Source organism: Bos javanicus, chromosome 8 (assembly GCF_032452875.1).
Source record: "Bos javanicus breed banteng chromosome 8, ARS-OSU_banteng_1.0, whole genome shotgun sequence".
NCBI classification, from domain to species: Eukaryota; Metazoa; Chordata; class Mammalia; order Artiodactyla; family Bovidae; genus Bos; species Bos javanicus.
Window position 1 is genome coordinate 106,400,291 of NC_083875.1, and position 21,892 is coordinate 106,422,182.

Genomic DNA, 21,892 nt, shown 5'->3' on the forward strand with positions numbered 1-21,892 from the left:
GGGTGCCCCAGCCTCCCTCCCTCCCTTCTCCTCCCCAGGCTGTGACCGTTCTCAGCTGACACCTCCGCTGCTCTGGCAACCCGAGAAAGGTCAGCCGGCCCCCTCTCTCCCCGCCGGCGGGAGCCTGGCCGTCAGCGTTGCGTGGTGTGGGAGCGCCCTCTGTCGGCCGTGGCCCCCACCCACACACACACACACCCGGCCCTCACAACCGGGGCTTCCTCTTCCCTTTCTGGCTCTTCCTAGAGACTTTTCAACTTCGTTAACAAAGGCTGAGATGACGATATCATTTCTGATGCAAAGCAACATGCTTTTGAGAAGAAAGAGGGTGTCGTTCAGTGTCCTGAGGCAGTGGGTGCACAGCAGCGGCGGCCTGGGCAGATGGTAGGGAAGACTCCCCTGGCCGCCTACTCGGGTCACAGCCCCATCGAAAGAGACTGCAAAGTGTGCTGGCCCCCACCGGCCAAAGTACCAGCTGCTCTCAATTCGTAGTCACCAGTTTAGAACCTCAAACCCACACCTACCCAATGATTTCATGCACACCACCCCCCCTCACCATCCTCCAAGTAATTTCCCAAGGCCTCAATTTCCCCCTTCCACAGAGACCCATGGTTGAGACCCAAGGGTTCCGTTCCAGAAAGAGGGAGGGGTCAACTGTGCAAAACAAAAAGGGACACTTTTCCAGGGGATTGAACCCAAGGAGGTCAAAGGGGGACTTGTGAGAGGTCTTCAATCAGTGGAAGAAAAGGAATAGTCATGGATGTACCAGGATGTGCGATGCCTCTGGTACATGATTCTAAGAACCTTGGCAGGAGGAGGAAGGAGCCACGGGCCCACGTGGGCATTAGTGCAAACACACACACGCCCCAAATGCAGAACTCTCCAGTGGCCTCTGTGGCAAATATCCCTGGGACATGGGGCATGCACGTGGACTACTTCTTGACTTATAGAACAAACAGATCTAAATGGCATTATTTTTATACAAAAATGTGGGTTTTCGTTGCCTTCCTTCTTCCAGTTGATTAAAGAGGAGGCTGATAAGCAGAACTTATTTTTGCAAACTCAATACGACAGGGTTGCTGGAGACCCAAGGACCACTTGGCCCAATCGGCTGAAAGTATGTTTTCGGAGCTTACCTCTCATGAGACGTGAATAGTTATTTCAAGGTGTGGCCAAATAAATTTGCAAAACACAGGGTTAAATAAAGTTAAACAGATTTATTTCCCACAGAGCTTTTAATATGAGAATGAATCTTATGAATTTCTGAGAAAGGGGGCAGCTACATGCAGTGTTTCTCAAAACACTTGGATAATGGAATTTTTTTTTCCCTCCTAGACATCCATGGGAGAAAAAAATTTTTTTTAATTAAAAAATACTTTTTATTTTATATTGGAGGATAGCCAATTAACTGTTGTGATAGTTTCAGGTGGACAACAAAGGAACTCGGCTATGCATACACATGTATCCATTCTCCCACAAACTCCCCTCCCATCCAGGCTGCCACATAGCATTGAGCAGAGTTCCCTGTGCTACTCAGCAGGTCCTTGTTGGTTATCCATTTGACATGTGGCCGTGTGTACATGTCCATCCCAAACTCCCTAACTATCTCACGGGAGAAAATTTTAAATCTACACACTGCCAAAGCAAGAGTCAACTACTGTTGAGTTTCCATTTCCCGCAGTAACAATGTGCTGTTTTGCTTTGGCTTTTGTATGCTTTGTCTCTTTGGATCTGCCAATAGTCTTCATGGGGTGTGCTTGTGTCATCAAGCTAGACTACAGACGAGAAGGGAGGCTCAGAGAGACGAGGTGACTTGTCCCGAGTCAAGCCACTGGCAAGGGGAAGAGCAAGACTTGATACCAGGCCTGTCTCTCTACAAAACACACATATTTCTACTCTGCTAACTACTGTTTAACGTAACTTGACAGAAAGTTTAAAATGTGGTCCCTGCCCACAAGAGCAGTACAATGTACTTAGGGAAACCATTTTAAAAGTACACATAGAAGAGGGGAAATATGAGAGTAATAATTAGTGGGTAATAAGTGGCACTGAATATGGGAGATGAGTACCCTCAGTGAGAACCAGGAAGGTCAGGGAGAGCTTCCTGGAGGAGGTGAATTTAAGTTATGCTCTGAAGGATGGAGAAGTCTCGGTCAGATCAGGCATCAGCAATTTTTTTAATGCAAAGGGTCAGATAGAAAATATTTTCATGTGAGCCATCCAGTCTCTGTTGCAAATACTTGACATTGCTGTTGTAATGTGAAAACAGCCGCAGACAAAATGTAAATGAATGGATGTAGGTAGTATTGCAATAAAACTTTATTTGCAAAATAGGCAGGAAGTCCATGGGCCTTGTTTGCAGAGGCAGATGGAAGGGAGAGGGGGTGTGGCCGTTCTGGGCTAGGAGAACCTTTGTACACGCGTGCAATTACCAATACACTCTAAGGCCAGCTCCATGGCCCAGGTCTGCTCCTAACTGTCCCCTTTCTGCCTCCCACTTCACCTCAACCCACCTCAGTTGTGTTCTAAACCTTGAGGGTGAGCTTCCTGCAGCTTTACAGAGGGCAAGCTGCCCGTGTTTGAGATACCCTAAGCAAAGAGCTCACCTAATCCCAGAGGAAGGCACCTGTCAACTTTTACCTGAATTTAGCCTGTTGCAGAAGCAGAGAAACATAACAAACCTAGCTCCTTCTTGAAAAGGGGATTGGCCTTTTCTCCCTCCAAAGAAGTTGAGGTCAGTGTTAAAATGCTGGCCTGTTTCTACTAGATAGCAATCTGCAGAAGAACGCCATATATTCACTCAGATGTAACATGTCAGAGCAGCGACTCCGTTACTCATCTCTAGCACAGGTCCCATAATGTTACTCCTGCTGCGTTAAACTTCAGTTCTCTCCACTTAGTACAGAATCAAAATCAGGTGCTCCAGCCTGGCATTCAAGGCATTGCACACCCGACCTCCATCTAAGGCTCAAGCCTCATCCTCCGCAGCATCCACTTCCGTAAACCACATCTGTCTCTGCGTCCCTGGGCACGATTTACAAGTTTTGACCTTCAGGTCTTTGCACTTGCACCTGAATACCCTCTTCCTTCCTTCCTTCCAGGTCCTACTGTGACCTTCATGGCTCTACTCTGAATCCATCCTGGTTGGTGAAAATATACAGTCCTCCCCCTCTAAACTGCCACACCGAGATAGGTACTGTGTTTCTTATGAGCAGCAACACTTTCCCTGGCTTGACTTTTCTTTGTTTTTCCAAAATGAAACTAACTTTTTAAAGATTATTTATAAAAATTCCAAGCTTACTGTTTTAAAAGACACAAGAGCCCAGAAAAAACATCCCAGAGAGAAAGAGAAGTTCAGAAGGGGGATAAAGCCTGAAAGGATGGGAAGACACAGTCTTTCAGGAAAGGCAGCTGCTTTGGTGTGGGTGAACCAAGGATCCCTATAGAAGAGTGAGCAGAGATGAGGCTGGGGAGATGGCAGGGGCATTGCATTCTCATCTGCAGATTTCATTGAGTCTTAGTTTGTAGGTTGACAGAGAAAAAGCAAGCAGACAGACAGCATAACCCCACCAAGTGCCGAGGCTGGCACATAGTAGGCTATCAATAAATATTTATAAATTACCATCACATGGGTCTTGAGGTCTTAGGCTGAGAAAATACCTCTAAGGGGATTTCCTAACATCGTTCACATGGGAAAGGCATGGGCTGAGAGTCTGCGGTAGAAAGCTCAGGGCGGGTGGCTCTTGCGGAGGGCCCTGTGGACTAATGCCTTAATCACTTCCCCTCCACACAGTCCCCGGGTGCCTCCGCCTCTAGGCCGGCCCATGTGCTGAAGCTAGGCAGGAGAATGTGAGTGAGCTCCACTGTGAACTGCTGAGGGAATGCAGAAGACATGATGGGGGGTATCCATCCACCATGATGCTATGCTGAGAGAGAAGCTCAGGGCAGGAGCGGTGGGGAGGAGTACAGCCCCCTTATCTGCACACTGATATCTTCACCTGAGAAGTATTTTACAGAACAGCAGAATTCTAAGTTTGGGCTTCCCTTGCGGCTCAGCCGGTAAAGAATCTGCCTGCAATGTCAGAGACCTGGGTTCAATCTCTGGGTTGGGAAGATCCCCTGCAGAAGGGAAAAACTACCCACTCCAGTATTCTGGCCTGGAGAATTCCATGGCCTGTGTAGTCCATGGGGTGGCAAAGAGTTGGACGCGGCTGAGCGACTTTCAAGTTTGGAAGAACTTAAAAAGTCACTGATCCCGAGCCCTCTGTCCACATTTAGGTGCCATCTGGCCCCTTCTTGAACACTCCCAGTTACAGGAAGCCAACTCAACCTGTGTCCGGGAGGCTGGCACAGAGTCGCTTCCAGGAGGCAAATGTAGATCATGAAGAGGAAGGGGGACTAATCCCCTAAGAAGACTTAGTATCTGTTAGGAGCTGACTCGCTGCACTGCCTGCATTGTTTCAGGTAACCTTCATGACAAGCCTGTGAATGGGGATTAATACCCTTGTTGTACAGGCAAGGAAATGGGGCTCAGAGATATTGAGTCATTGGACTTAATTACAAACCTGGTAAGTAGGAAAGCTGGAATTCAAACTTGGGGTAGTCTACCACCCGGGGTCCAGAGTACTTCAGCTTTTCAAAAGGAGCTTCCAATCAGACCCAGGAAAGCCAAGATGGTTTAGGTAGACCCCACAGGGGCCAGCGTAGAAGTGGGGTGGTCCTGTTTGTTCGTGTGGCTGCAAAGGGAGTGTGAGAGGCTTCCAGGCTGGGGTGGGAATGCAGGAATTGCTCCGGGACAGGATTAGGGCACCTTGGCAAGGATGGCCCGCCGGCTCACGTGTTGCTGGCTCTCTGTGTGCCTGTGCCCGCCCTGCCACAAACACCTGGGCACGTTCCCCTTCCCATCCCCTCCCTGGTTCTCAAACAGAAGAGAGAGATTAGGGCTCAGGAACAGGGCTGCCCAGGTGGACCCCGTGATCACGCAAAGCAAGCCCCACCCTGGGCCTGTTACGCTCTCTCCTTTGAAAACCATCAGAAAACTCATCCCACACTCCCTTTTGCTCACAGAGCGCTTTCATCCTTTCAACGGTCATTGTACTTCTCCCTGCCAGGCACGGGGGTACAGAGCAACAGCAACATCAAGAGCAAACATCTACTGTGTTCTTTCTGTGTGCCAAGAGCTCTGTTAAGTACCTTATATGCATGTTCTTACTTAATGTTAACAAGAGTCTTGAGAGAGAGATGCTGCTATTGCCCCCATTTTACAGATGAGGCACTGAGATTCAGACTAAGTTATGCAGAGGGTCATACGAGTGAGAGAGCTGGGACCTGAAGTCAGTACCCACATGCAGAACCTTCAGGAACTAACGCACAGGGCAGTGAGAGGGGAAGACGTGGGAGAGGGCTGTGTGCGAAGCCTGTGAGAACAGAGTCTGGGTTGGAAGCAACGTCCAGCAGGCAAGCGACAAGAATAAAGAGTGAGGACTAGCCTTCTGAAAAGCGCTTAGTATTTGCCCCATGCTGAGTGAGCTGTCCCCGCTACCACAGTTGTCGCATTAACCCAGTGGAGAGGGGAGTAGCATCCCCAATTTACAGATGAGCAACTTGGGGCCAGAGACACTGAGTCACTTGATCTAAGTTGTAGATTCAATAATAAGTGGCCTCCTAAGACAGTCTTACATTGAGGCTGAGTTTTTGAAAGGGGGGGTGGGGTATGCAAGGGCATCTCAGCAGAAGGATGAAGACACGGCGGTGGGGGGAAGGGGAGCAGCAGGTAAGGCGGCAGGGCAGGACCAGGGGAGGTGGACAGAGAGGAAGCTGGAGAGACAGGCAAGGCCAAGATTTTGCAGAACCTCATCAACCATATTAAGAAACAAAGACCTTATTCTGAAGGCAGAGGAGAATGATAATGGGCCCCAGACTCTTCCCACTGATGGAAATTAGAGGGGCAGCAGGGTAAGGGTGCATGAAGGCAGGGAGACCAGCTAGGAAAATGCTACAAAACCCGAGAGAACAGTGACGGGGTGAGGGGCCCCGGCCTAGGGGCAGGCGGCTCAGAGAGGAGAGTAAGAAAATCAGTTTACTATTGGGAAATGGAGGCTCCAAAGTGCAAGTCCTGGTTCTTCTTAGAACCAGACTCCAACTCCAACGTTCTGACTCTGAGGGTGCTTTCTGGAACCGCTTACATTCTTTTCTTTCTTCCAGAATTTTCTCTCTCACTCACTTCCGCTATTTAGAAAGTGAGTGACTTCTCACAGTGTGAGAAGTCCATTGGGACTAGTACATGTTTAATTCTCTAGTTACGACTCTTACCATTCTCATTTTGAAATTATGAAATCGCAAGTTCAGAAAAGTAGAAAGCAATTGTGTCTGAGATTATGTAAAGCAGCAGCAGTGGAGACCTGGAGCATGTTCTCTTCCGACCCTAGCACACTGATCCCTGAGGTAACATCACTTACCCTTCCCCATACTGGGCCTCCCCACCAACATTTTCTTTTTAAGTTGGGTTTTTCAAATGAAAAAAAAAAAAAAAAAATGCCAGCCAAGGAAATGTAGTATGCAATTCATTCTTTGATAAAGTTACTTTTGTCTGTGACACTTTCTTCTCTTCAGAAGAATTACAGAAGGTTCAGATCAGCGGAAAATCAGTCTGGAAATTTCATGCTTTAACAAGTTCCAAATATTTTTGTTATTATTTACTTATTTTCTTAGGAAGTAGATGCCACACTTGGAGGACAGGGAGGCCAAGAAGTAGCCACATATGGAGGTTTTGATTCCCTCTCAAGAAAAAAGGCACTTGAAGAAACGGATCTCTGATTACTGATGGCTTACTGTGGGTCTGTTAGACCCGAGCTCATTTAGTTCAGACAGCCCCCGGATAGTGGTACTATTATCCCTGTTTTATAGATGGGGCTGCTGTTGAGGAAGAAATGGCAACCCACTCCAGTATTCCTGCCTGGAGGACCCCACGGACAGAGGAGCCTGGAGGGCTACAGTCCGTGGGGTCGCAGAGAGTCAGACGCGACTGAGTGACTCAGCACATGCCGTGGCCTAGAAAGCTGTAGTGCATCGCCACGTGTCCACTGTCACCCACGTCAAAACAGAAGGGTTAGGATCTGAGCACAGGATCTGTCACAAACGTTTTTCTCTTCTACTGTTACCACATCCACCTCAATAGTCAGTCCAGCTCATCTCCCTCTTTTCCCGTGACTGACTCTGTGAGAAGGTAGCAGATACAAGCGTCATCGGGGTATAATGTGATGGGTAGAGCACACACCATCCCTTCAAGCTGATGGCATTTTCTCCCCCCATCCTGTTGTCAGAAATTGTTACTGTTAGAGTCGTCTTTATGAAGACAGGAAAGGGCACTGGACTGAGGGCCTGGCCCTCAGGCCTAACTCTGGCTCTGCTGGGTCATGGGTGTGGGTCCACAGACAATCCATCTCCCTGACCGGCCTTGACTGTCACAAATCTTAAAAAAGAAAATGAGGACATTAGAAGGTAACAAGAAGGTTCTTCGTGGTTCCAAATTCTTAACACCAAAGAATTGATGCTTTCGAGTTGTGGTGCTGGAGAAGACTCTTGAGAGTCCCTTGGACAGCAAGGAGATCAAACCAGTCAATCCTAAAGGAAATCAACCCTGAATATTCATTGGAAGGATTGATGCTGAAGCTCCAATGCTCTGGCCACCTGATGTGAAGCCCTGGCTCATTGAGAAAGTCCGTGATGCTGGGAAAGACTGAGGGCAGGAACAGAATGGGGCGACAGAGAATGAGATGGTTGGATGGCATCCATGGACTCAATGGGCATTGGTCTACACAAACTCCAGGAGATAGTGAAGGACAGAAGTGTGGCATGCTGCAGTCCATGGGGTCACAAAGAGGCGGACATGACTTGGTGACTGAACACCACCACCTAAGGGGAGATGCAGGGGTCAGTTCTCAGAGTAAAGGTGAACATAAAGAGGACAGGAGAGGCAGAGATGAGGGGGAGGGAAGGGGAGATGAGACCGACTGAAATAGGGAGCAGGTCTCCAATGGAGGCATAAGAAGTGTCCTAGGGTGGCGCCTCCCCCGTCTTCTCCAGAGCCTCGCGTATAAGCTTCATCTCAGATCAAGGGCCGTTGGCGCTGGGAAGACCACCAGTAGTCACAATTTGAGATGGGGGACGGGAGTAGAAGATAGCCAGTGATAGATCTTCCATTCTCTCTGGACGCACTGTGAGACCAGGCTATTCTGCTCCATTCTCTGCAGCAGAACTGCCAGGTTGGTGGCATGGGAGGGCCAGACGTAATTGCAGAGCCAGCCTGGTCTTCCCTCTTTTGACCCTGGCTGCCATTTTCACATGAAAACCATAAAAGATCCCAGAAATGGGAGGTGCACTTAATGGGTTTTTTTGGCACCGAGAAATTAATCTTTTTTAAACCAAGGGGATTTTTTTTTTCTTTCCTAAAGATCTTTGGCAAACAGAAGCTAAATTGCTTCCAGACCTCATGAAAGGTATTTTGTGCAAACGAGGTGTGATTTACACTTCCTTTAATTAGTCTGAACCCTGGAAAAAGAGAGAAATAATAGAAAACAAGAGCTATGTAGAAAACAAGTCCAAACAGCCCTAAAATAACAGTTTTGTAAAAGCATCAGTTGAGGGTGTTAGAAGGAGACCAATAAGAAAAAAAAAAAGAATCCTTCTAATTCTGGGAGTGGAGCAATTATAAGTGAATTGAAGTTTTGTTGGACTCTTTTTCCCTAGGGATGGGGGTGGGGAGAAAGTTTGGCAGAAAGGAGCCTTAGTGTTCTCAGAATGAGTTTCAAGTTCTGGTTGACCTTCCTTCCGTTAAGCTTCGGTATTTTCTGAGGGCATTTGGGGTCTAGGAGCCAGAGTCAGGAGGGAGCAGACCATTCTGCTTGCACTCACAGACGTTTTACCATCCAGTTTTTCTCATGGCTGTGTTGCAACATAGCCTTTTGGAAGGCACATGGCTTTCGGAATCGCAGACATGGGTTCAAGTTTTGCCTCTACCAATTTATCACCAATGTGAATCTGGGCAACTTGAGTCTGCAGCCTCCTGACCACCCCCTTATTCCCTGAAGCTCTCTTTTCTTGGTTGCTCGATCCCCCAATCTTCCTATTGTCCCATCAGTCTGATCCTGCTTAGTCTCTTCTGTAGGTCAGCTCATTGACCCAGAAGTTATTTTCTGGCGTTGCTCAAGACTCAGTCCCAAGCCCGCTTCTTCTCTAAGTCAACTGACTTCATCAAGACAGTGTAAGCAAATGCAGCGTTTCACCTTTCATCTGATTAACTCTCAAAGGTCCAGTGCCTGGCCCCATCTTCTCCCTTGATTGGTCCTCATATCTGAGAGAGTCATTTCCTAGGCAGGTTGATAAGAAGTCTAGGGGTCCCCAAGGAGAGAGGGGTCTGGAATTCTCAAGGAGGAAGAAAGGACAAACTTTTTTTGTCCCTCTACATTCCTTAGGATTATATAACAATAATGTATCCTGTTTGAGGACAGTCTCTGGAAAAAAACCTTCTGGCTAATCCTGTTATCTTAAGGTGCAAATTATGGGAGTAGACCTATTGAGGTCTTTACAACCTCCAGACATTCTTCTGATTCACTGTAATAACTAATTAGAGAGTATATAACTCCATGGCTAACACTAGCAGGGGGGTACTCTTTCTGCCCCCTTCTGATGCCTATGTCAGAAGCTTTCTCTATCTCCTTTATACTTTAATAAAACTTTATTACACAAAAGCTCTGAGTGATCAAGCCTCATTTCTGGCCCCGGATTGAATTCTTCTCGTCCAGAGGCCAAGAATCCCGGCCTCTTTGCCTGGTTCAACAACAACCTTTCATATCCAACTATGTTGCTATTTCTTTACTTGAATGTTTCAAGTACCTTAGATACAACATACCTCAAACAGAAGGGATCTTTCACCTTAATCAAGTCTGCTTCCCAGAGAAAAGCATCCCTCCTCACATACATGTTATCTTAGCTGGACCTTCATTTTCCTTCTCCTTCTATATCTGATCCAACACCCAACCCCGTTGACTATATCTCTGCTCTAATACTGCATGATCTGAGCCAATCTTTCCTCATCTCTGTGCAAACTGGGGGACGTGAGCGAGATGGTCCCTGAGTATGTCCTTGCTCTGACACTGTGTGGCACCTAAGTGGTGGTCATCTCCCTCCACCCACTCTCTTCTTATCTCTTACTCAGCTCATGGAGACTCTACTACAATTTCTGGATCCATCCAGAGCCTGGGCCCAGGAACCCTCGGAGGAGTTGAAGTTATTGAGGCAATATAGGGAGGAGCAAAGCAGCCTCTCTTACCAAATTTATCTTTGCTAATCCCATCCCTTCTGACTGTTCAAATCTATGGCCACAACACCTTTTAGACAAAAGGAATGGCCAAAGTGATGCGCTACATAAACTAAAAGAATGACTTCATTTACCCTTGAGACTATTTAAGGACCTAGGGCTCCATTTTACCTCTAGAATATTGGAACTCATAAGGCCAATTTCATGGATAAATGCATTGTCCAAACATGAATAAAAAGTAATGAACCAGAAGACCTGGGCTCAAAACCCAGCTCTTTCTCTAACTTGCTGGGATCAGCTCTTTCTACTCTCCAGGGCTTGATCCTCTTGACTAAACAATGAAGGAATTGTACTGTACTGGATGATTGACATCGGCTCTGGAAACTCAAAGGTTTGCAGGACATTTTTTATGAACTATGCAGAGAATGAGAGGGTCCAGGGATCATCCTTCGTAGCTTTCCTAGAAAATCATGCATCTTCCCCATGAAAGGAAGAATACAAAGGCTGAAATTTATGGAGCACTCATTAGATGTGTACTAATATCCAAAGTTTAAAAAAAAAAAAAAACCTAAGAGGAAGGAAGAAAAGAAGGCTAAGTATTGACCAAGTGTCACATAGCTACTAGATAATATAACAGATTTCAAACCTCACTATGACTGGTTCTGAGTCTGTGTTGGATGCTGTATCTCCACCTATCCAGCCGTTTCTGTGGCCATCGTGCCTTTGTTTGTTCATGCATCCATTCACTCATACTATAAACACCCCTGAGTATTTCCTCTGTGCATGGAGCTGAGCTAAATACAAAGAACTATGAGCAGAAAGTGTAGAAGCGTTACCTTTCTTTCCAAAGTGCCACTCTGATCATGTTTATGATCATCCTCAAAAGCCATCCAACGCTCCCCTTTGCCTGTGGGATGAAGTCCAAACAGCTTAGCCTGTTTTCCAGTCCTTCTGTGATCTGGCTCCTGTCTCATCTCCTCTCAACCACATTCATTCAACAACATTTGTTAAGTATTAACCATGTGCCAGACACTGCTCTAGAGTATTGGAATGCAATGTTGAGTGACAAAGACTTCGGGCCTCGCCTAAGATATTACAGATACTAATCAAATAGTACAGGTATTAACATTAATATCTGTAATATTTATAGATGCTAATCAAATTATCACATCAATACAGAGGTAGGCACTCCCTTAAGCTTTCAGTGGTCTAGCTTCTCTAGATATAGGCTTCCTGGGCTGGAAGCCATCTGATGGGATGGGAGAGCCTGCAATGATGCAGTTTTCCTTATCTTTAAGACTCGCTTAAAGATATGCTGACCTTTTAACAATGTGATCTGTCCTACTAATCATGCAGAAATACCTACTTCTAAACAAAGACTCTTTTTTTCTTGATGCCATAAATTTTTTAAAATTTTATTTCAAAACGGCTTTTCAACAGTTCTTGCTGTACACTAGCAAAGAACAGCATGCCCTCCCTCCACAGGAATCATTATGCTTACAGTCCATCACTTACTGTTTATCTCCACTTGTTGCTTGTTGTTCAGCTGCTAAGTCATGTCCAAGTCTTTAAACCCATGCCCCCACCACCGCCCCATGGACTGCAGCACATCAGGGTTCCCTGTCCTTCACTCTCTCCTGGAGTTTGCTCAAACTCATGTCCACTGAGTCAGTGATGCCATCCAACCATCCCATACTCTGTTGCCCCCTTCTCCTCCTGCCCTCAGTCTTTCCCAGCATTGGGGATTTTTCCAATGAGTTGGCTGTTTGCATCAGATGACCAAACTACTAGAGCTTCAGCTTCAGTCCTTCCAATGAGTTTTCTGGGTTGATTTCCTTTAAGATTGCTTGGTTTGATCTCCTTGCTATCCAAGGGACTCTCAAGAGTCTTCTCTAGCACAATTCGAAAGCATCAATTCTTCAGTGCTAAGACTTCTTTATGGTCCAACTCTCACATCTTCACATGACTACTGGAAAAACTGTAGCTTTGGCTATATGGACCTTTGTCGGCAAGGTGGTGTTGGAATGTTAGGTCCATGAATCAAGGTAAATCGGATGTGATCAAGCCAGGAGACGGCAACAGTGAGCATCGACGTTTTAGGAATCCATGAACTAAAGTGGATGGGGATGGGCAAGTGTGACTCAGATAACCACTGTATCTACTACTGTGGGTAAGAATCCCTTAGAAGGAATGAAACAGCCCTCGAAAGAGTCCGAAATGCAGTACCTGAGAGCAATCTCAAATGATCTCAGTTTGTTTCCAAGGCAAACCATTCAGCATCACAGTAATCTAAATCTATCTCCCCTACTCAACTCTAAATTTCAACAAGGCAGAGTCCTTGCCTATTCTTGTTCACCAATGGAATCCAGCACTTAGCCCAGTGCCTGGCACACCGTTGACATTCAGAACATGTGCCGGTTAGACTGAATCATGCTTAATGAGCCCTAAAGCCTTCATTCAAAAAGAGACTGTGGCAGACATAGATTTCTTTTCTTTTTTTTTACCACCACATCCTTCTTTGTTTTTTTCAGATGGGGAAACACAGCCTGAAAGGAGAAGCAAGTTTGCAAAGGCTGTAGAGAACGTTGGTAGCTTAATTAAATCAGAACCAAAGAGAATTTGAGGTCCAAAGCTTGTGTGTATCATATCCGTTCACAAACCTTGAGTCTGAAATGGCAAGGAAGTGAGGGCCTCAAGGGAAAAAGAGCATATGACTGGAAGGAGACACAGTCTCCCCAGCCTTTGATGTACGTACCTTCGTCTCAGAGAGAGTCGCTGAGTGGCCTGTTTCAGAGCTAGAGGGGCCCAAGTGCATGGGAGGAACCCTGGCCTGTCCTCAAACAGGGCCTCTGAGAAAAAGCTTCAATCACTGCCTCTAACCCAAACTCTCCAAAGCACTATTTCCTATTATGTCTCAATAACCAAGGTTAACCCGCCCAAGTCTCGAGATTAGATCTGTGAGCTCACAGAGGCTCAATCACTCAATTAAGAGGAGGGAAAATCTTATCCTCTCCAAACAAAGTGAAATGTGACATAAGCCAGTTGCTAGGATTATGTCTCATTCAGGAAGAAGGAGAGGAGCAGAGCAGAGAGAGAATGGGTGGGTCAAACATTACAGGAATTTTCCAGGGAAGTGTGAGTGGTGTGGTCCTCTAAACTTCAATGTCCCAGTCCCCCAGACAAGGCTGAAGGCAAGGTCCTGGCTTCCAGAGAGGCAAAAAGGTGTAGGCAGCTCTTCTCACCATGCCCTGGAGCTCTGGGTAGTATCCAGGTGCATTCTGATTCTTCCCTGTATGCCTGGCATCAGTGGTAAGCTGAATCCCCAAACCCAGAGAATCCTATAGGCAGATGCCAGTCTTCAAAACCTACTTGATTAGGTTAATGCAAAGTATGGGGACATTCCTCTTAATGAATAATCCCTTCCTCCTCCTCTTGGCCTTAATTTGCACATCTTTAGAATGGGAGTTGACAGGACATTGACTTGGATAGTATCTAAAGCTCCTTCCAACATCGAAGGTCTATGGCCAGTAGTTAAAAGACACTCTGGCATACCAGAAAGGGCAGGGACACTGGTAGACCTTGTTCAAATTCCAGTTCTGCATTGGAAAAATGATTTTGCCTCACTGAGCACCAGTTTTCCCTTCTTTTAAAAAAGACTAAAAGTTTATAGCTCACAGAATTGCTGTAAGGTTTTGAGAAAGCATATTTGATGTCCTTAGCACAGTGTCTGCTTACAGAAATATGCAGTGAATGATGGTGATCATTCTGAGAAGGTCTTCGGGCTTTGGCAAATGAATGACAGATTTTAAGAGTGAGATCTTTAAGATACAGTCTTGATGGAGACTTTGAGTTTAGAAAGAAGCCATGCTCTCAAGTGAAAGATTCTGCTAATTCAATGGCAATTGTCTACTAGAGAGCACTAATTCACAGCCGGTGAAACCTGATTTCCAAAAACCAACTGGCCATGGTAAAAAGCAATAGAGTTACAGACCAGAACACCTAGATCTGAGGCCAGGCTTGGAAGGAAACATTCTTTCCATGTGGAGGGTTATTAAGTTCTTGGTATAGATTCAAGGGTAGAAAAACTGGGATAATTTCCACTGGGGACTGAGCCATGTAATTAATTTGGGGCCATCCATATTACCATGCCCAGGTTTCAGTTTTGTCTTTTGTATAGCAGGGATCTTGATATAAGCTCCTAGGAGTTGCAGAAAGAACTGACTGTGATAACCCCAAGCCTTTGCAGGATGGCTGGTTGGCAACAAGAGAAGAGTCCTTGACAGCTGAGCCCTAGTTGCACCTCTGACTAGCTGTGTGTCCTTGGTTCAATCACCTTCCCTCTCTGAGTCTCCATTTTCATATCTGGAAAAGGAGTCTAAGGACACTCTGGGTTGCAGGACTGTTGTAAGCAGCTGATGAGATGATATATGAAGGGGAGCTCATAAAGTAGAAGGATTACCCAAAGGCAAGAAGTCCTTCATGTCTACACCCAGGCCCTTCCAGAGACTATTCCAGCATCACCCCCTTATTCTTCCAGTTAAAGGGATTATACTTTCATGCAGACAAGGATTTGAAGGTCCCAATTTCATCTTTGCCCTGTGAAAAGGTTACCAGTAATTTTTCTTGCCATTTAGAGTGACCTGAGGGGAAATTGGCCAGACTGTTGTCCTGGGGCCAGAGTCTTACTACAAAACTGTAACTCCACCCAGAAACCTGAGTCAACTCAAGAATGAGGCACTGGGCATAAAGCACGCCAAAACTACCCACCCTCTGCTTTCCAGGATCCCAAATGACACTGGTCATTGAAAACCCATCCCTCTTATCCAGAGGGAAATTTTGGTTCTGCTTAAGATGAATTTAATGCCCAGCATTAGCTGTTAAAACCCAAACAGGCCCTTCCAAAACTGTGACCTTCTGTTCAAAGACTTGCTTTTGTTTGGTTGTATCTTGTAAAATACTTTAGTAGCAAATTTAGGACTTATAAAATAGAGCCGATTGACAGCCTTGGGAACTGAAAGCCTGTTTATTCACTGAACAGAGAGTGCTGGAGGGGTTAGGGGGTTGGTTAGCTACAGACCGAGATGATGCCTAGGCCAGAGTTTCTGGAGGGAAGATATCTCAGAAACTCAGAATTTTTATAGGTCCTGGAGTGGGGATCAGGAAAGGTTTCATGGAGAAGGTAGAGCCAGTTACAACTGCGCTAGGCTTTGGAACAATGATGGGTAAAAACTGGACACACTGGATCTTAGATGTATCAGCATCTCAGAACATGAGTGTCTTCGTCAGTAAAATGGAATAGTACACTTCCTGCTTCATTTTTACTGCTGAACAGTATTATGTCAAATGGCTCAATAAATGACACTCTTCTCTGATAACACTGATTTTTTTTAAATTGAGGAATATCATTTATCTACAATAAAATGCATAGATTTTAAGCACAGAGCTCAACGTTTTTGAAAAATAGCTGAGTTCTCCATTTTTACATGGGTGGCTCACCCATGTCATAAACTTAAGATAAACAGGAAAAGATTATCACTCTGGGATCTCAGAAAGAATAGATTTATGAGGAAACTTTTACATGAATTGGTACAACAACTTTCTTTTCTTGTGAAAACTGAGGTCTAGAGGATTGATTTGGGGAGGTGGATGTGGCAGAAGGCCATATTATTCTACAGTGATAACAATGATCCCCCAAATGAGCACATATCTCATCCTCCAAATGAGCACATATCTATTCCATATCTAATGTGTCCCAGGAAGATAACTCTGGAAATGCTTCATTACCAACCGTATCAAAAGAGATGTGGCCACAAGGAGCCTTTTATCCAGAGGTCAACATACCTGTTACATCAAGAAAAGATGGAAAGCACAATATGGTAAACCAAATATCCTTCAATTAAAAATAAATACATTTAATTTAATAAAAACCTGCAGCTTCCCTTGAGAACAAGGGAAATGATAATAATTACAATAAAAATAATAATGATAATGATCTACAACTCTAACAATATGAATGAATTCCACAATACAGTGATCGCAAGAACCCAGACAGAACAGAATGCATAACATACAATTTATAGCTTCAAAGGCAAGGAAAATTAATCAATATTAAAAGAAGTTAGGGTAGTGATTTACCCTTGAGGAGGGACTATGTTTGAATGGGAGCACAAAGTGAGTTTCTGAAAGGCAGGCGATGCTCTGTTTCTTGATTTGGGTATTGGTTGCAGGGTTGTGTTCATTTTGTGAAAATTCTTCAAGATACACAAGATCAGTGTCATCGGATATATATATACACAAGCGCTATACTTCCAGAGAAATTTTGAAAAATAGAGGCACATTGCCAAGAATGAGTAAAAGAATAGAGGTAATAAATTCATTTAACACCTGAGAGGCTGGAAATCATACACCTTAAAGGCAGAAAGGCCTCAGAGGTGACCCATTTCAACCACCTGGTTTCAGAGACGGGACACAGAGGCCCACAGGGGAGAGTGCCAAGACCACCCAGGGCCTCAGCTTCATGTCAGGTCTCCCGACCCAGCCCTTCTTAACACTGCTTTTCTTCCTCAGATGATAACAGGGAGATGTAGGTGAGGTCTAAAGAAAACTAAGCCATGCATCTGGATATCAAGGTATTTTTCAGACACTGATTAGTAGGTGCCTTGCAAATGGCCTTGGCAGCTGAGACAAGGCAGATGTGACCACACACATGCATTGCCCATGACACATGGGTTGGAAGAGTGAAGCAGAGGCAGCTCTAAAGGAACACATGGAGAACTTGTCTGCCCGGAATGCGTTGGGAATGAGGATTCCAAAGAGGTCATCCCAGGAGAAGCCATGCCTGAACCCCAAGGAAGGCTGGGTGCATTTACTGACATTCCAAACATCTGTGCTTTTGCAAGGAAGATAAAAGGGAATCTGCTTCCCTGCCTCGAGGCATGATCTATGGGCTTCCGAGGCACTGGGTGTGGGCTGCTCTTGAAGGCCTGATGTCGTGTTTGATGGATGAAGGCTGAGGAAACTCACTAGGCCACACATTAATAAAAATGATCAAACTGCCTTGGTTGGTGGAATGGGATGCCAATGCCATTCTCCAGATGGACGTCAGAGAGAGAGAATGTCTGGAGGGAGCTAACCTGCTTTATATCTTTACCTTGATCCCACTTGTCCAAATGAGAGCCTCTGTTCTGTTGCCAAGACCCTATAAAAGCCCAGGCTGGAGGGGCTCACCCTGCACTACCACCACCCATGATACCTCACCTGCAGCCAGCCTTTCTTAACTGAGAAGGTGCATATTCCAACCACGTCTTGGGCCCGCAGCCACCTTCCATCACTTTGTCCTGCCCAGAGAACGCAGTCCAAGTGTCTTCACCCGGCCTCCACACACTCACCCGCTTGACCACAACCCCACTCCCTCTCAGACTGTGTTCCTCCAGGTATCTTTCTCGTCTATCTTCACACCTATTTTTAGTTCCATGTTTTGTCTCTGTCTAGATTGCCTCTTACTCATCTCTACTATTGGAACCCTTCGTATCCTTCTAAGCTAAGATCAAAGGCCATGAAGACCTCCTTGATTACCAGTTTCTCAACACAGATTCATCTTATTCCATGGTGCATTTTTTATCTGTTTAGCCATATTTCATTTTTACTTTATGATCATACAGTTGTCTGTTTTTTATTTCTCTCTTTCCAGATCGGGTGCTTCAAGATAAAAGGGATAATATTTATCATGTTCCCATTGGTTTCCAAAGGGTTTCCCTGGTAGCTCAGTGGTAGAGAATCCTCCTGCAATGGAGGAGATGTAGCTTAGATTACTGGGTTGGGAAGATCCCCTGGAGAAGGAAATAGCAACCCACTCCAGTGTTCTTGCCTAGGATATCTCATGGATACAGGAGTCTGGTGGGCTACCATCCATGGGGTTGCAAAGAGTTGGACACGACTTAGTGACTAAACAACAAAAACAACAACACTGGTTTCCAAGAGCACAGCAGTATGCTTGGCAAATGTAGTTTTTCAATATACACATTTTCTGAGCAAGTATGAGGTCATCACATGTCCCTAGTCTCCAATTTCAGCCTCAACTGAAATAGTTTCAGTGTGAGTTCAGACTTACTTTGTGATGCTCCAGTAACCTCCACCTTAAGACAGGGCAGGTGTATCTTTCTGCTTTCAGGCCTGAGGCCTTTCTTGATGCCATGGAAATGCTCAGCTCAAAAGGGTAAGCCAAAAGTGGAAGGAACCAAAATCTTCCAACTTCATGTGCAGGGAGCCAGAGCAGACACAGCCCAGCTCTGCACCCTCAGGCTGCAATTCTGAGAGGCATCTGTCCCCAGAAGGTACCCGAGGAATTGAGCCCATGGGACCTCGGTGATAACCTGTTGAACACACCTCTGTGTTGGTCTTCTTTCCTCCTGCTGTCACTGACCAAGCAGCTTCACAACCGCTTCCTGCGCGTGCCTGTCAAGTAAATCACCTGCTCCCAATCTTCCAGGATTTTCAGGTTAACCAAGATAGAAAAACAAAACAAAAAACAGCACGAATACATGCCTCTGACTTCGAATGAGTCAGATGATGCAACGAACCAACGAACCGTCTCTAACATTTCCCCAGCGCCTGAAACCAACTGTGGCACATGGTATGTGGTCCATAAGTATGCGTCAGCTGGAAAAGAATTTAAAAACATGAGCCACTAGTATCAACCTGGCCTGCAGAGAAAACTCCAACTTATAAACTACAGAATCATCGACCGAGGGGTCCACGGAGCTGATTCTAGGTGACGAACACTAGGAGAACCCAAGCTCACTGACCGTGGGTTCTGCTGTCACTTTGGGTTCGGACAGTGGAGCCCACTCACTGACTCTCAGTTCTGTCACCTCTCATCTCCTTAATGCTCCAGGCCCGGGGCTCCTCTGAGACACTCAGCTGCTGCAGAAAAACCAGATGTAATCTTCCAAAGGTGAGATTCATCACACACCCAAGGCCAGCACATCCATCCCCAGCATAATGAACCATGGGAACCCTCGGTCCCAGCCCAGGATATGACCCAAGTGACTCAGAGTTTAAATTTCCCCATGGTTTGTGCTGTGAAAACAATGCCAAGTCCTTCCTCTCCAATCAAAAACAAACCCCTTAAATATTGTATTTAGTTTTATTGATAATTACATCCTCTCTCTTTTTTTTTTTTTCATTTAAAAAGCTGGTTTTATTTCTTTCCCCTTCAAGAATTCCTTGGAAGCCATTACGAGTAGGGACAAGAGAATCAGATCAGATCAGATCAGATCAGATCACTCAGTCGTGTCTGACTCTTTGTGACCCCGTGAGTCACAGCACGCCAGGCCTCCCTGTCCATCACCAACTCCCGGAGTTCACTCAGACTCACGTCCATCGAGTCAGTGATGCCATCCAGCCATCTCATCCTCTGTTGTCCCCTTCTCTTCCTGCCCCCAATCCTTCCCAGCATCAGGGTCTTTTCCAATGAATCAACTCTTCGCATGAGGTGGCCAAAGTACTGGAGTTTCAGCTTTAGCATCATTCCTTCCAAAGAAATCCCAGGGCTGATCTCCTTCAGAATGGACTGGTTGGATCTCCTTGCAGTCCAAGGGACTCTCAAGAGTCTTCTCCAACACCACAGTTCAAAAGCATCAATTCTTCGGCGCTCAGCCTTCTTCACAGGCCAACTCTCACATCCATACATGACCACAGGAAAAACCATAGCCTTGACGGACAAGAGAATAGAGACTTCCAAAGGAGAAAGAATTTGGTTCAAACCCTAACACTGTCACTTAACAACTCTATATGCCTCAGAAAGTGACTCTATCCCTCTGAAAGTCCTGTGACATAAAGTTAATAATAGCTATTTTGAGAATAATTCTGATGATTAAATACTATAGGGGCACCTGCTATATAAATGTTCAGTAGGCATTGGTTCTCTTTCCCATTGCCTTTAGTTAGTTTTACACTTTCTATAGTGCGTACAAAGTTTCTAGTATGGAGCAGGTGCTTAATAAATGCTACCCATCTTGCTTCATCCTCACTTTGGCTGTCTTTATGATGGATGTCTTTCTGCTTCTCCACTCATGGTGGGTTTAATTGTCTGGTTTCATGAGTTCTGATAATAGCATAATGCCTATTTTTGGTGTTAGGGATACAGCATAGATTAAGACAATTGACGTCCTCACCCTTATAGAGCTTACATTCAAGAGCAGGGGAACCAAAAATAAATACACAAAAACATAAACAAGTGAGATTATTTCAGAGAATGGTAAGCGATGTCAGAGCAATACTGCCAGGGGATGCGACAGGAGAGACATAGAAGTAAGCGTATATTTGGGTGGTCAGGGACACCTCAAAGTGAAGAAGAAAACAAAAGAAGGAAGAGACCGACTGCTATGAAGGTGCTAACAATCCAAACGAGTAGGGGCAGGAAATTCTAGGCGGAGGTTAAAAGAAAGAAAGTGAAGTCGCTTAGTCGTGTCCGACTCTCTGTGACTTTGTGGATTGTAGCCCACCAGGCTTCTTCGCCTGTGGGATTTTTCCAGGCGAGAGTACTGGAGTGGGTTGCCATTTCTTTCCCCAGGGGATCTTCCTGACCCAGGTGGAGGTTAAATAGAGGCAAAGTTTGATACGTCTGAGGATGAGAAAGAAGTTGCGTGTTGACTTCTGCCCTTACACATTAGGTTAGGCGTCGGCTTCCTAAAAGTCAACTCAGGAAGGGAAAGACTTCAAGTTGTATCATTCTGTTTTTCAAATATAATGGAAATACAGCTCAAGGAGGGTTATATAAAGGAATTTATTTGCCTACACGAATGGCTGACTTTTCTGGCCTTTGAAAATGGTATGCTCCTTTCCTGGAGGTTTTCTCCCCAAAACTCAGATGCCCCTAAAGGATGACTGCTGCCTGGGATGTGAAATAATGAGTGAACCTGAATTCACAGATGTTGTGATACAGCTCTTTGGTGCTTGAATGGTCAATGCTGAGGGCAGCAATTATTCCAGGACTCTTGATATGCCCTCTAGGCTTACAGAATTATATTCATGAACTTTGACCTCAGTCAAGTCACTTCTGATCTTATTCCTCATCTGTAATGACTGAGAAAGATGTGAAGGGTGGGGGATGGACAATGGGTAGAGATTTGCCTGTGATCTCTATGGTTTCTTCCAGATTTCCTAGGATTCTAAAAGGACCTTGGGAATCATGGAGGGAATACTCCCAGGGAGTAGGTGTTGGGAAGCTCTCCTACATCACTGATGCCAACTGTGCCTGAGGCTTTTAAATGTGTCAACAGTCTCCAAAACAATTACAACAAGCCTCATTACTATTCTCTTATAAACCCATCTTCACTGTTGGTTAATAACAAAATTCCGTCTCTCCAGGGTAGTCCACCCTCGCCTTCTACCATGAGAGTAGGTGAGGCCAAATCAGGGCAGGGTAAATGAGTTCTTCCTGAGGGGTTGGAGTCAAATGAACTTAACTCCTTGATCTCATCTTGCAGGGCTCCAGGGCCCTACCCAGAATCTCTCCCTTGAGAGGCAGGACAGGATGACTCAAGGAGAGGGAATTCAATCACAGGAAGTTTACAA

The 21,892-nt window shown here is 45.5% G+C and overlaps 1 protein-coding gene across 6 annotated transcripts in view; it reads right to left on the reverse strand.

Annotated features, from left to right (window-relative positions):
• ASTN2 (astrotactin 2) overlaps window positions 1-21,892 on the reverse strand; it is a 1,056,817-nt gene that overhangs the window by 132,299 nt on the left and 902,626 nt on the right. Inside the window, exon 20 of one of the 6 annotated variants that reach the window (XM_061426658.1) lies at window positions 19,427-20,027. The exons of the other annotated variants lie outside the window; for them this stretch is intronic. Within the exon in view, the coding sequence (XP_061282642.1) occupies window positions 19,993-20,027 (35 nt within the window). The 3' untranslated portion in view covers window positions 19,427-19,992. Of the gene's footprint in view, window positions 1-19,426; window positions 20,028-21,892 lie in introns of those variants that run through there. 6 annotated transcript variants of the gene reach the window in all.